This window comes from Ahaetulla prasina, chromosome 1 (genome assembly GCF_028640845.1).
Source record: "Ahaetulla prasina isolate Xishuangbanna chromosome 1, ASM2864084v1, whole genome shotgun sequence".
Lineage (NCBI taxonomy): Eukaryota > Metazoa > Chordata > Lepidosauria > Squamata > Colubridae > Ahaetulla > Ahaetulla prasina.
This window is the reverse complement of record NC_080539.1, coordinates 192,085,328-192,101,699: the sequence shown is the minus strand read 5'-3', so window position 1 is coordinate 192,101,699 and position 16,372 is coordinate 192,085,328. Positions and strand designations below refer to the sequence as shown.

Sequence of the window (16,372 nt, the reverse complement as noted above, 5' to 3'; positions counted from 1 at the left end):
ATATGTGACCTAACTAGTGTTCAGTCGGACTCGGTGCGGCTGGACCTCCAGACACTCTCTAGATGTCTTTTCCGGCGCTTCATCTCTCTCAGCTCCTCATTATACCAAGGAGCTGGTCGAGTTCGGCGCCGGGTCAGAGGCCGCAAAGGCACAACGTGGTCCAAAGCCCCGGCGGTCGCCTCCTCCCAGGCGGCCACCAGTTCTTCAGCTGAGCCGTGGACTAATTCCCCAGGAAACGGCCCAAGCTCCATCAGAAACCTCTCCGGGTCCATCAGGCACCTGGGACGGAACTAACAAATCGGCTCCGTCTCCCTGCTGTGGGGTGCAGCGGTTCGAAAGTCTAGCTGAAGGAGTAAATGATCTGACCATGACAAGGATTTAACAGTTAATTCCCCTAAATCTAGATCATTAAGCCACTGTCCCGAGACAAAAATCAGGTCCAGAGTGTTACCCCCAATGTGGGTGGGACCATTAACTACCTGGGTCAGGTCCAAGGCCGCCATGGAAGCCATGAACTCCCGAACTGCCATTGATGATTCGCCCACTGACGGTAGGTTGAAATCCCCCATAACCATGAGTCTGGGGGTCTCAACCGCCGTCCCAGCTATCATCTCCAACAGCTCTGGAAGGGCTGCTGCCATGCAGCAAGGAGCCAGGTACGTAACCAGCATGCCCACCTGTACCCCACGGCCCCACTTTACCAGAAGGGTTTCACAACCGGCTATCTGCGGGACAGTGACCTCCCTCAGTTCTAGGCCCTTGTGTATAACAACCGCTACCCCCCCCACCCCTACCCTGGGCCCTCGGCTGATGGAATGCCCGGAAACCTGGTGGGCACATCTCAGTAAGGGGAACCCCCACTTCCGCACCCAACCAGGTCTCCGATATGCCCATCAGGTCTGCTCCCCCCTCTTGGATAAGATCAGCTATGAGGGGGGCTTTATTCACAACGGACCTGGCATTGCACAACATCAGCCGAAGGTCCAGGTTCCTGGAGGCATAGCCACTCGGGGAACGAGGCAAGCCTGGGGGCCCGGAGCAGTGCGTATAGTCAAGGCTATGGTTTTCCCAGTTGCAATGTATGGCTGTGAAGATTGGACCACAAGGAAGACTGAGTGCCAAAGAATTGAGGCCTTTGAACTCGGGTGCTTGAGAAGACTCCTGCGAGTCCCTTGAACTGCAAGGCAAACAAACAAGTCAGTCCTAGAGGAGATCAACCCTGTCTGCTCTTTAGAAGGCCAGATCCTGAAGATAAAACTGAAATACTTTGGCCACCTAATGAGAAGGAAGGACTCACTGGAGAAGTGCCAAATGTTGGGAAAGATTGAGGGCAAAAGAAGAAGGGGACGACAGAGAACGAGGTGGCTGGATGGAGTCACTGAAGCAGTAGGCATGAGTTTAAATGGACTCCAGAGAATGGTAAAGGACAGGAAGGCCTGGAGGAACGTTGTCCATGAGGTTGCGATGGGTCTTCGCAACTAACAACAACAACAGCAGACAAAAAGACAGGAGGTAGTGCGATATACGTTAAGGATAAAATAACAGCAAACTTAAGATAATGTTGTACCTTGATGAACGTATCTTTTCTTTTATGTACACTGAGAGCATATGCACCAAGACAAATTCCTTGTGTGTCCAATCACACTTAGCCAATAAAAAAATTATATTAAAAAAATCTATTCTATTCTATTCTATATGCAGACGATGAAGGAAGAATTTTGATGTTGATAGACCAAAAACAAATGTTACTCATAGTAATATATGCCCCCAATACAAACCAACAGCAATTTTTAAAAGAGGTACATAAGAAGATACTGGATATGAAATATGAAAAGATTTGTATGATTGGAGATTTTAATTCTGTAGCAGATGCTCAGAAAGACTATAAAAGTAGTAAAAAAAACAAAAAGAAGAAAAGTGTATTACCGAGAGCTTTTTTTGATATAGTATCGGAGTTTAACCTATGAGATATATGGAGAGAGACACATAGAACACATAAACAATATACATTCTACTCATACCCACATCAGTCATGGTCCAGGATCGATATGACCTGGACAACAGCAGAAATCCAAAATGAAATAGAAGAAGTTGAAATTGGAATAAATGATTGGGCAGACCATAATCCGATTATATTGAAATGGAGAGGCCAAAAACAAAACAAAAGATGGACAATGAATCAAAATTTGTACAAAGCTAAATATATATATACAGATGTTAGAGAGGGAATTGAAAATATTTTTTCAAATAAATAAAAAGGAAGAAAGCTCGATACAGAACCTGTGGGATACCACAAAAGCATATATAAGGGGATTGACCATTGCATATAATTCCAAGAAAAATAATAAAAAAGAGAGAGCAATTAGAAAGCTTGTGGGAAGAATTAAAAAATATAGAATATGAAGTACAAAAAGACCCACAAAATAAAAAGATAAAAGAGAAATGGAACATTACCAAACATAAGATTAATTTGATAACACAAAAAGAAATAGCACAGAAAATTAGGATAGCAAAACAAAATTATTTCAAAAATGCAAATAAAATAGGACAATGGTTAGCTTATAAATTAAGAAAAGAAAAAGGAAAGAGAATAATGCAACAACTACAAGACAAAAATGGTATAATATAATCTGGACGAGAAGAAAAAAAGGAAATATTACAAAACTTTTTTGAAAAGCTATAAAAGCAGGAAGATATAGCATAGGAGAAAATTAAAAAATATATAGAGGCGACTAAAATGAATAAAATCTCTGAAGAACAAAAAGAAATGTTAAATAGGCCAATAACAATAAATGAATTTGAAAAAACGCTGAGCAAACAAAAGAACTGTAAGTCACTAGGCCCAGATGGGATACCGATTGAACTATATAAAAAAACACAAGGGGTAATACAGTGGATAATGTTAGAGATGTACAATGAAGCAATAGAAGCAGCAAAAATCCCGGTAACCTGGACTGAGGTAATTATTAAGCTTATTCCCAAGGAGGACACTGATATACAACAAATCCAAAATTATAGGCCAATTTCCCTGCTAAATACAGATAATAAAACATTTGCAACAATAATAGTGGAAAGATTAAAAGAACTGTTGAACAACTATATACATTCAGACCAAAATGGGTTTCTGACAGGGCGGAAAATTAAAATTAATATTAGGATAGTAATGAATGTGCTTGAATATTATGAGAGTCACCTGGAAAAGCAAGCAGGGCTGGTTTTCCTTAATGCCCAAAAGGTGTTTGATCATCTGAATTGGAAGTTTATTACAACACAATTAAATTATATGGAATTGGAGGTAAGATTTGAAAGAATGGTGGGAAAAATATATTCTAAACAAACAGCTGGGATAGTTATGAATGAAGGATTAACAGGAAAAATCAATATAACAAAAGGGGTAAGGCAAGGAGGTCCTCTTTCTCCTCTTCTATTTATTTTATTACTTGAAACCCTTCTAACTAAAATTAGAGAAGATCAGAAAATAACGGGCTTAAAAATTAGAAAGGAAGAATACAAGGCTCAAGCATTTGCCAATGACATGGTATTTATTTTGGAAGACCCGCTAGAAATGGGTTCTAAATTGATACAAAGGATAGAAGAATTTGGAGAGGTAGCAGGACTCAAAATTAATGAAGATAAATCTAAATTGATTTCAAAAAATCTAACAAAGGAACAGGAAATTGAATTAGAGGATAAAATAAAAATGAAGACAACTAAGAAAATAAAGATTAATCTTTATTTTCTTGTAATCTTGTAATTTAGCTTACCGTGAAATGTTCCTCAATTAAGGAAGACAGCTACGACAAATTGATATACCAAATAAAAAAAGATTTAGGAAATTGGGAAAAGTTGCAAATCTCATTTTTAGGGAGAATAGCAACAGTGAAGAAGAACATATTGCCGAGAATGTTATTTCTGTTCCAAGTGATACCATTGAAATTTAGGAAAGATATTTCTCAAGAATTAAACAAATTAATTTCTAAATTTATATGGCAAAGGAAAAAGCCCAGGATTAAATTGAAATTACTCCAAGATACAAAGGATAGAGGGGGATTGGCATTACCAGAATGGCAAATTTATCATCAAGTCTAGTCTGGTTAAAAGACTGGATGGAACTGAAAAATAATAAGAGTGTTAACAATAGAAGGACACGATTTACAAGTAGGGTGGTATGCATTCCTGTAGGACGAGAAGTATAAAACACATAAATATTTTCAAACACACTAGCCACTGAGCCACTGTGTCCCCCAGCTACTACATTATTAATATGTAATTTCTTTCAAGAACCTTTAACTGTAACTTTTCTAACATTTAATAAATAATTGAATTTCTGAAAAAGAGGATACATATATTGGGGGGAAATTTATTGTCCATTTGAGTTTGTTGATGCCAACTCACATTGTCCTTTGATTTTGTTAATTTATTTCACAATTGCTCAAGATACTTAATTGTATTACTTTACAGTGAACGGTGCAGGTATACCTTGCGTGGACACAAGGATTCAGTAAACAGCATTGAGTTCTTTCCTTTCTCCAATATTATTCTCACCAGCTCTGCAGACAAGACTTTATCTCTGTGGGATGCCAGAATGGTAAGTAGGCTTTGGGATATATTACTAATTCATGTAAACTGGACAAGTTCAGTGGTTGCTTAATGGGCAAGAATTAAATCTGTTTCAATTACAAATCAGATTTTGGGAAGAAATTGTTTGATTACAGAGATGTATTTGGGGTCTACTGAGTGTTACATGAACCATAATTTTATAGGATGTATTATTTCCAAACATTTCCAAATATATAGTGTATATTTATTTATAAATGTTGTAATTTATGATAGGCTAGATTATATATCTTTTGCAGTCAACTTGACATGCTCATTTCTGTTAGTCTTTAATGTCTCGGCAAGGTGTTAAAATGGTGGTATCCAGTTTGGAAAAAGCTAATTATCTAAATGTGTTTCAGTCTGGCTTTATGCCTGAATATAATATTAAAGAAATCTGGGTTGCCCTGACCTTTACTATGAGACAAGGTGAGTTCTACATTGTGATTCTGCTTGAACTTTCCAAAGACGTTGACATTATTGGTCATGATTAGTGATTGGTCACTGGTTAGTAGGCTAACCTGTAGGACTGTAAGATAAAAGTAAAGCCTTATCAGAAGCCCAATTTTGGAACTCTTGTTTAAGGGAAGTATGGTTGTTCCCTGTATGGCCTTCTTGAAGTGAAGATATGTATGGTTGCCAGGCATTGGTAGGATAACAATTGCTCCAAATCCAAAATGTCAAGAATTCCTCTTGCCGCTGTTATTAAGTTCAAAATCAATTTAGTCTCTATAGCTGTACAATCCATAATTATTCCTAGTAAAAAGAACTGCGGGATAAACTTAATCTTCTTTTTCAAAATATTCTGCATGATCCACCATACTTTAATCCAAAATGCTTTAACTTTTTTACAAGTCCACCATATATGGTAATAAGTGGCATCTTCACAATCGCATCTCCAACATTTAGCCTGTACATTAGGATACATACATGACAACTTTTTGGGGTCTAAATGCCATCTATAAAACATCTTATAAAAATTTTCTCTCATATTTTGCGCTTGTGTAAATTTAACATTCCTCACCCAAATTCTTTCCCAAGTTTCCAACATTATTGGTTGCTGAAAATTTTGTGCCCACTTAATCATACAATCCTTAACCAATTCATTCTCTGAGTCTATTTCTACTAATACATTATACAACCTCTTAATATGCTGTTGGCCTTGATCTCTCATTTGTTTTAACAAATTATCCTCAGTTTGCTTAACACCTATTTTTTGATCTAATTTCCATCTAGCTTGTAATTGTCCATATTGGAACCATGTATAATTTTTCCCTTCTTCCCCCATCTTTTCTCTGGTGGACTTGTAAAAAAGTTAAAGCATTTTGGATTAAAGTATGGTGGATCATGCAGAATATTTTGAAAAAGAAGATTAAGTTTACTCCACAGTTCTTTCTACTAGGAATAATTATGGATTGTACAGCTATAGAGACTAAATTGATTTTGAACTTAATAACAGCCGCAAGACTTTTGATTGCTCAATATTGGAAGAAAGAAGAATTACCTACAATTGAAGAATGGACACTTAAAGTATCAAATCTGGCAGAAATGGCAAAAATCTCTGCTTACTTGAAAGACTATACACAAGAAAAATATATTTTAGAATGGAAAATGTGGATTGATTATATTCAAAATAAGTATCAGATAAAAAAATATCGAATAGCATATGAGTAAATTTAGGAAATATTTTGTATTAGATATATTTCTGAAGGAGAGGGGAATTGAGAGTGTGATTAAGTGTGGAGAGACTAGAGATTATAATTTAGGAATTATTTTAGATTATGATTGTTAGTTTTGATACCCTGCATTTTGTTCTGGGAAGTCGGGGTGGGGGTGGGGGTAAGGGGAGGGAATTGGGGGTTGAGGCTAGAGATGGAGTGATGGTTAATGTACAGGGATTATTGAAGATGTATAAATATAATTAATGTAGGGTCGGGTCTGCCCAGTTACCATTTTAGAACGGTGGGGAGGGAGAAAAGAGAGAGTAGGAGGTAGGAAAGAGGAGAAGAGGAAGGAAGAGGGGTAGAAGAGGGAGAAGGAAGGTGTAGGGTGGAGGGAGGAGAGGATGTAGATAAGAGAAGGAGAGGAAGGTCTGGAAAGTATGTCCCCCAGATGATGTCTGGGCAGCCTATCTCTAAGTGTGGGAAGTTGGACTGAACAGATTCTTTGGTTAATTACTGTTGCCGAGGTACTTGGTTTGGTACTTGGTTTTGCTGTTGATAGCTTAGCAGAGGTGTAGTTTCACAATCTATAGTTATAATGTATTTCCCATGGATTCCAGGCTCTGTAAATCATGGATTTGTATCAATGGTTAAGAGATAGCTGAGATAGTGAGAAAAATAAAGTTATTTGGAATAAAGAATCTCCTATGATTATTATTGATTATTAAAATAAAACTTTCCACACTTGGTACATTCCAGGGTTTCAAAACAAATAGAATATAGTTAATAACTTTCTTAATATTGCCTGTCTACTTAATTATGTTTATATGCTATTATTATGTAGTTTTAGTACAAAACACTTGTCTATGTAAAATTTAGCAAGCCATACCCAGAAAAGACTTATTCTTTCTCAAAATATGCTGACTATTCAAGCTCTGAATAACTGGATTCTAAATGAACCTTTTTCTTTATTAACCCCTTAACCCTCAGTATAAAATAAAAAAAAAAGTGAAGCAATTGTAAATAATTTCCACTGTTGAAACAAAAATATGTATTCATGCTTCTGCATTTGCAAAGAAATGTAAATGACAATAATAAGTGCCAGGTGTGCCTCCATTCAAAACTCAAGAAAGAAAACCCCCAACTCCATGTTTGTAGAGAAAGGTACTTTTACTGAGTATGAACTGAATGCAATGAAAGGAAAGCAAAGTCTGAGGCAATAGGCGTGAAAATTACATATTGAAAGCATCCCCAAATCCCTCCTCCCAAAAACCCAAGTTGAATGTCCAATCCACATCTCTCTAAGGTGTCATGTGGGGTGCTTCTTCAGATGGTCCCATCTATCTGGTATGCCAGAACAGTTGACCTTGACTGCTATCAGCACTCCCTGCAGCTGCTACGAAGACAGTGAGAATTTTCCTCCCTTTCATGAGACATCTCCACCCGCTCACTTCCCCCCTCCCAAATACCTATTATACCTCCCCCCTCCCGTTACTATGACAGCCGAAAGCAAGCAAGCATCATAGAAGCTGACATTTAGCCCTCCTGCAGAAGGGGCTTTAGTCCTAGAAGAAAAAACAAAATAAGATAGACAGAGTAGATAACCCCCAACTGAGAGAAAAATAAAACATACGTATAAAACCCAACAATTAAGGCTTATCAGGGTATTTACTGTTAAATAACTGTAAAGTTTCAGAGCTCTGACATCTCGTTCATTCACCCATTCAGACTGAGAGGAAGGGAAATGTTTCCAAACCATCAAGTACTGTACTCTACCTCTATGTTTTCTAGAATAAAGGATTTCTTTGACCTCGAAATGTTGCTCTCCTTTGATGATGAGGAGAATTGGAGGGGGGGTTGGTATGTACAGGTTTAGCAAACTAACATGGAACACTGGGTGGATTCTCTGGAGAGTTTTTGGTAACTCTAACTATATTGTAACCAATTCGTACAATGGGAAAAGGACATACATATTTAGGTCCAAGTTTTTTTGACTTTTAGGTAGTTTGTAAGTACTTAGTGGACAGGAATACCCTATCCCCCACTTGGTAATCCTTTGGCATAGCCCTTTTCTTATCAGTCTGTTTCCTATGGGCTCTATGATCCTCATCCAACGCTTTATGAGTTATGGGCCAGGTAACCTGAAGCTGTTCAATCCAGTCTACCAAGGATGGTATTTGAGGCTTTTCCTGTGATAATTCTGAGATAAGCACAAAGTCCTGACCCTACACCACTTTGAATGGTGTAAATCCAGTATTACTGTGTATGGAGTTATTATAGGCCACCTTTGCAAACGGCAGTAAGTCTGCCGGTAAGACTTACAGTAAGTCTTGCTGGTAATTTACATAACACCTGAGTATTGTTCTAATACTGAGTTAGTCATTTCACAAGCCCCATTTGTCTGAGGATGGGCGGAGCTTAGCCCTTGGGCAGAGCCTAGCAACCTTAGGAACTCCCTCTAGAAGTGGGAGGTGAACTAAATCCCTCTGTTGGAAATTATTCCTTCCAGAACACCATGTAACCTATAAACATGTTGAATGAACAGTTTAGCCAATGTCTTTGCTGAGGGAATCTTGGAAAATCTTGGAAAAGGGTACAAAGTGCACCTGTTTGGAGAACAAGTCCATAATCACCCAAATGACTGTATTTCCATTACTTTTGGGTTCTTCAACAATAAAATCCATGGATATCTCCTTCCAAGGAGCCCCAGGTCTGGCAAAATTCTGGAGTAACCCAGGCAGCTTCCCAGGTGGCCTCTTTGCTGAAGGGCAGCTAGCAATGTATGCCTCTATGTCTTTCTTTAGGGTGGGCAACCAGAATTATTGTTTAACTAAATGTAAGGAACCCAAAATACCCAGCAACTTTTGCATCGTGGGATTGTTGTAACACTGCTCCCCTCATACTGGTGGGGACATACAACTTGGCCCCCACCCATGCAAGACCATCACAAACAGTACACTCGTTGCCATGGGAGATGAACCATTCATCAGTTTTTAGGGCTTCCCTTAACTGCTGGCTTAAGCCGGTGGGTATGTTCAGGTCCCCTCTCGCCTGGGCTCTGGTGGCAATTGGAGCCATCAGCTGCTTCGAAGGGATAACTGGGAGGATCACCTCCAGCCGTGTGCTATTGTATTGAGACAATCTTGAGAGGACCTCGGCCATAAAGTTCTTTCCTCCAGGGAGGTAGCGCAGAGTGAAATTAAAGCGATCAAAGTGTTGTGCCCACCGGACTTGTTTGGGTGAAAACTTCCAGGGTGTTTTTAGGGCTTCTAAGTTTTTATGGTCTGTCCATTTCTCGAGAAAATGCCTCCAGGTTAGCAAGGCCCAATGGATAGCAAAACCTCCTTCTCCCAAATTTCCCATCTCCGTTCAGTCTCAGACAATTTATGGGAAGTGTAGGCACGGGTGGTAAAGTTCCATCAGCATTGGCTTGAAGTAGCATCAGCCTGACGGCCAAATCACTGGCATCAGCCTGGCTGACAAAAGGGGCTTCCATGTCAGGGTGTTTTAGGACAGGCTCGGCGGTGAACAGTAACTTCAGTTTCTCAAAAGCAGCCTGGCATTCCATGGTCCACTCAAGCAGCTGACTAGGTTTTGCCTTGGCCTCTCCCTTTGTTTTCAGGAGGTTAGTAATGGGTGATGCAATTTGTGCAAACAAGGGGATAAACTGTCGATAAAAGCTAGCAAACCCCAAGAAACTTTGTAACTGCTTGCGGGTGCATAGAGGCGCCCACTCCAGGACCACCCAGACTTTCTCTGGATCCATTTCTATCTCCTCATTTGATATGTTATAGCCTAAATAGTCAATTCTGATGGAATTCACACTTTGACAATTTAGCATACAATTCGGCCACTCAAGTTTTTTCAGGAGTGACCGCACTAGTTTCACATGTTTGTCCATGGTCTCCATGTAAATAAGAATGTCATGTAGGTTGACCAGGACCCCCTTGTAAAGATGCTCATGTAAAACCTCATTAATCATTGTATGAACACTGCCAGGGGGCCCTGTAGTCCAAAAGGAAGCACCCTAAACTGGAAGCAACTCAGGGGACAATTGAAGGCAGTTTTCCATTCATCCTCTTCCTTAATTCAAACTCTGTAGTAAACCTCTCTCAAGTCCAGTTTAGTGAAAATCTTCCCCTTGGCCAGGTGTGCTAACATGTCTTTCATAAGGGGCAGTGGGTAAACATTTTCTACGCAAACATTCAGATTCTTGTAGTTGACACATAAGCAAAGAGAGCCATCTTTTTTCCCCCGAAAAAGAACCGGGGCGGCCACTCGTGGCCTAGCTGGTTGAATGAAGCCCCATTTTAATAGAATAGAATAGAATAGAATTTTTTATTGGCCAAGTGTGATTGGACACACAAGGAATTTGTCTTGGTACATATGCTCTCAGTGTACATAAAAGAAAAGATACGTTCATCAAGGTACAACATTTACAACATAAATGATGGTCAATATATCAATATAAATCATAAGGATTGCCAGCAACAAAGTTACAGTTATACAGTCATAAGTGGAAAGAGATTGGTGATGGGAACGATGAGAGGATTAATAGTAGTGCAGATTTAGTAAATAGTTTGACAGTGTTGAGGGAATTATTTGTTTAGCAGAGTGATGGCCTTCGGGAAAAAACTGTTCTTGTGTCTAGTTGTTCTGGTGTGCAGTGCTCTTCTGGTTTTGAGGGTAGAAGTTGAAACAGTTTATGTCCTGGATGTGACAAGTTTTTATCAATAAAGTTTCACAGCTCCTCCAGCTCACAAGGGGTCATGGAGTAGATCTTTGGTTTAGGGAGTTTCATCCCTGGGAGGATCTCTATGCCACAGTCTGTGGGCCAATGGGGTGGGAGCACATCTCATGCCTTCTCGCTGAAAGCCTCCCTGAGGTCCCAATATTCCTTAGGGATTTTTTCCTCCCCAGTAATGCGTTAGCTTGCTGCCACTGCCAACTCCTTCACAGCTTTGGCCATGCAAAAAAGTTTTCCCCCTTCTTTCCTCACCTGGGTGGAGTGGATGTGTAACCATCCCTTCCTCCAATTCACCTGTGGGTTCCTTTTTTGGAGCTAGGGCAGTCCAAGCAAGAGGGGTCATTCCATGCCAGGTGCTACCATAAAGCGCAAGGTCTCTTGGTGGTCCCGCATCCACATCTCAACCAGTTCAGTCACAAGTGGGCTGCCCCCCCAGCTACTGACTCATCCAACTGGCAGAATGGGATGGGCACTTTCATTGTTTTTAATCTCAGTCCCATTTTTTCCACCATCTCTGGGTTGATGACACACCTAGTACATCCAGAGTCTAAGGGCTAGCATCTTCCCCTGGGCATCGGATGATGGGATGGTCATGGGGCCCCATGCTGACTTACCAGGGGGTCATTGTCGGTGTCAGTTTTGACTTCACTGTCTCCTGTGGTGGTCAGAGCAGCAGCCCGGTGCCCCTCCTTCCCACATCGGAAGCACGCTGTGGACTTAGACTTCGAGGCTGAGCCCCCCCTTTGGAAACTCTGGGGCTTTCTTTCTGTGGAGAGGGAGAAGGCTTGTTCCAAACTCGGCCCCCACGGTAGCGATCTCTGGCCAGGTCAATTTTCACATCAGCTGCCAGCACATACCAGTGTTGCAGGTCTTGAGGGGCCCCTTGAGAGCAGCAATCCTTGTAGATGTCCTCATTAAGGCCATCCTTATAACATTTCATCAGGGCCTCCTGGGACCACCCCCTCATGTATTGCACCAGCTCGCAAAACTCCTGGGTGTATTCAGCCACTGATCTCCACTCCTGATTTATAGACTTCATTCTGATTCTAGCTTTCCACTCAGCTAAGGGTCCACTTGGAGGGCTGCCATAAACTGGTCATAATTCCTCAGCAGGGGAGAATTCTCATTATGGAGGCCCACCAACCAATCAGCTGCCATCCCCTCCAGAGCCATGGTGACACAGCTCATGCGGATGGCCTCCGATGGGAAATCCTCTCCATACTCCTCCATGTGATTCTACAGCCGCTACTTGAGCTCCAGCAGCCTGTGCTCTCTCTGGCTGAGCTCTAGGAATCTCTTCTGGGCCTGCAGAAGCCTCTGCTTTCCTCCCCACCCCCGGGTGTTTAGTCTTCTCATGCACCGGCAATGCATATCTTTCATGGGGTCTCCAACTTTCAAAAGTCTCTTTCAGAAGCTGCAGGGCTGGGGTCAGCAGGAGGTCTTCTTTGTCCTCTTCCTGCCCGGCTGCGTCTCCATGCTGGCATCTGGTAACTGTCACCCCTGGGGGTATTTCCTCTGGAGGTTCCATCATTCCCACGCCCAGCAATCACTTGGCTCTGGCCGGCTTTTCTTCAAGCTGTAATTCAAACATCCACTCCAAGATTTCCCTGCTGCGCTGGGACTGGGGAGGGGTGGATCCAGCAGCTCCCATGTCCTTTTGATCACTGTCTTGATCAAACATTCTTTCCTCAGCCCCCACGGTAGAGTTTTCTCTGGGATGGCTGTTATAGCAGACTTTGCTTAATGTCAGGTGTGCCTCCGTTCAAAACTCAAGAAAGAAAACCCCCAACTCCATGTTTGCAGAGAAAGGTACTTTTACTGAGTATGAACTGAATGCAATGAAAGGAAAGCAAAGTCTGAGGCAATAGGCGTGAAAATTACATATTGAAAGCATCCCCAAATCCCTCCTCCCAAGAACCCAAGCTGAATGTCCAATCCACATCTCTCTAAGGTGTCATGTGGGGTGCTTCTTCAGATGGTCCCATCTATCTGGTAAGCCAGAATGGTTGATCTTTATTGCTATCAGCACTCCCTGCAGTTGCTACGAAGACAGTGAGAATTTTCCTCCCTTTCACAAGACATCTCCACCCGCTCACTTCCCCCTCCCAAATATCTATTATACCTCCCGTTACTATGGCAGCCGAAAGTAAGCAAGCATCATAGAGGCTGACATAAAGCATTACGCTTAGAGAGGGCAGAAAAGCACTGTGAAATGGTATATAAATCTAAGTGCTATTGCTATTACTAAATAGATTATTACCTGTTCAAATGTAGAGTTTTCTCTACATAATTTATGAAACCAAGCACAGAAATCTTTGCTGATGAATCCTAACCTTATCTAATACTGTATATCTGACTTTATAGACCAACTAAACTATCTCATTTTCTAAATTGTTCCTGCTCTAAGTTCTCCATCACATTGCATGGTATGCCACATTAATAGTTCCTCAGTTTTGAGAACATTTGCATAGAAGGTAATGTATTTAGTACAGAACAGTTTTAAAAAAAAGAGGGGAGAAGCACTCTATTTGGCCAAATCTGTTAAAATGAAAACCTATTTGCAGCCTTTACATTAATCATGGATTTATGATCTCTGGTATACTGCCCTTATCTTACCATTTATTCAGACTTCCAGCTGGGGCTGTCTACAGAAACCCCTGAGGCTATTTGAATTGTGCAGAAATGTTCTTCCCAGTTGAAAAGGGAATTTGTAATCAATTTTCTTCATACTAGGCAAAATGCTTTTTCCTGTCCATATTTACTCTTTAGTTTTCTTCTGCACAAAGTCTCTGGAAGCACCAGAGGGAGAGAACACAATGATAATAGGGTTTATAAATCAATCTTTCTGTTGTTATTAGAGCTGGGAGCTGAATGTCAATAATAGCCCAAAAAAGACTTTGTGAAAGATGAGAGCCTTTACTTAAAAACTACGAGGAAAAAAAAAACTCAAGATGTTTTTTTTTCAAAGTGCATGATGTTTCAGTGCTGTTTGACTTTCAGTCAGAGGACGCTTTCAAGGCTTACAAGTTATAACTGAGTTCTCTGCAGAAAGTTCAGGAAAGTAAGATCAATGTGACATATTATAGGAACAAACTAATTGGAAACTATAATATTGCATATAGAAGACTTTCCTTTTCATGCATGAGTGTGACATAAGAAGTTATGTCTGCATAAGACACGGATGCATAAGACATTTTCAGAACAAATTTTAAGTTAGTGTGAAACTGTGTGCCAAAAGAAACACAAAGCAACTAGGAGAAGAGTATTATTGTAAGGTTATGTTTGCACAATATGTTTAACCAGGATGTGGGGCTGGTGTCCCATACACATTTCCAAAACCAATCTAATAGATTCCAACCAAAGAAATCCAGAGAAAGTTAACTAATTCAGTCAGTCATTCAGATTCCTTGTGTCATGCTTACCTATCTACCAAAATTAATTAATGTCATGCAAGTTAATTACCTAAATATACCTAACCATAGAAGACAGACTAGGAATGTAAATTAAAATAAATAAGAGAATTGAAAGAGAACAGCTGTCCACTCTAGATGAGTTCAAATCACCAGGACCTGACAGATTACATCCCAGAGTTCTGAAGGAGCTGGCAGATGTGATCTTTGAACCATTAAATCATATCTTTCATTGATCCCGGAGTACTGGAGAACTACCAGAGACCTGAAAAAGAGCTGATGTGATTCCCATTTTCAAAAAACAAAACAAAAACCAGATTCAGGAAACTACACACCAATCAGTCTGGCATCAATAACTGGGAAGATCCTGGAAAACATAATCAAGTAACAGAGCTGCAAACACCTAGAACCGTCTAGAGTATAACCATCTGGAGTATAAGACGCACTCCCCCCCCACAAAAAAAAAAGAGGCTGAAAATTTGGGTGCGTCTTATACTCTGAATGTAGCTTTTTCGAAGCTTTTTTTCAGCCCTAACAAGGTGCTAGCAAGTGAAGCAATCTTCTGCGCTTTGCTTGATTTTCTCATTGTTGCTCCCGCAGATGCTCAGCTGTGCTTTAGAAGCTTTTTTTCAGCCCTAACAAGGCACTACAAATGAAGCAATCTTGCCTGCTTTGCCTGCTTTTCTCATTACTGCTCTCTCTCAGCTGTGCTTTAAAAACTGTTTTTTATCTCCAAGTAGGGGATAAAAAGTGCGCACATACACTCAAAACCAGTGAACTAATGTGCTGAAACTGACCAGACTAAGGATGCTAGCCAGATGAATTCCTGGTAGGCAGATTTTTCCCCCCCTATTTTCCTCCCTAAATACTAAGCTGCATCTTATACTCCAAAAAATACGGTAGCTGACAAACGACACTCAATGTGTAATCCTTAATGGAACTACATCTACATGGAGAGGAGTAAGTAGTGGGGTACTCCAGTGTTCTGTTTTAGGCCCAGTACTCTTCAACATCTTCATAAATGGTTCAGATGAGGGAAATAGAAGGGGAATTCATCAAATTTGCAGATATACACTAAACTGGCAGGAATAGCCAACATTCTAGGAGATAGGCTCAAGATTCCAAAGTATCTTGACAAACATGGGCTTTATCTAACAAAATGAAATTAGATGTAGAAAAAAGTAAGGTTTTTACACTTAGGCAAAAAAAATAAAATGTACAGGTAAAGATTAGGTAAAACCTGGCTCAAAAGCTGTAACTGTGAAAAGGATCTTGGAGTTTTAGTAGATAATCATTTAAATATGAGCCAGCAGTGAGGCAGCAGCCAAAACAGTCAACACAATACTAGAATCAAGATCATGTGAAGTAGTAGTACCGCTTTATAAAGCTTTAATAAGACTACACTTGAATACTGCATCCAGTTTTGGTCACCATGTTATAAAAAAAGATGTAGAGACTCTGGAAAGAGTGCAGAAAAGAGCAATCATAGATTATTAGAGGGTTGGAGGCTAAAACATATTGCAGGAATTGGGTATGTCTTGATGAAAAGAAGGATGAGGGGTGACACAATAGCAGCTTCCCAATATTTGAGGGCCTGCCATAAAGAAGAAGGGGCCACACCCAGCCACACCCTGGGCAAGAAGGACCCCGCAGAAGCCACCGGATAAAGGGAAAATTGCCAAGCAGGCTTTGGAGATTCCACTCCTTCCAAACAAAGTCAAGGAAACTTCAGCCAGAGAATCCCCTCCAGGCTCCACCGAAGGGAGCAGCAGCAGCGACAACCCAATAGTAAGTGAAGCCATCCACCCTTTCACTATCAAGACCCTGGTAGTAGTGCCAGAAATGGGGGCCCAAGAAGAAGTAGAAGCCATCATAGACACTGGCTGCACCAGATGCCTAATCAGCCTCCCCATACTTGAACAGCTAGGCATATACGTGAGACCCTTAGCGCGCCCATC

The 16,372-nt window shown here is 40.7% G+C and overlaps 1 protein-coding gene across 1 annotated transcript in view; it reads left to right on the top strand.

Annotated features, from left to right (window-relative positions):
• Positions 1–16,372, top strand: part of SPAG16 (sperm associated antigen 16) — a 428,424-nt gene that overhangs the window by 196,502 nt on the left and 215,550 nt on the right. The window contains exon 13 of the mRNA XM_058186100.1: positions 4,462–4,588. Coding sequence (XP_058042083.1) covers positions 4,462–4,588 — 127 coding nt within the window. The remainder of the gene's footprint in view (positions 1–4,461; positions 4,589–16,372) is intronic.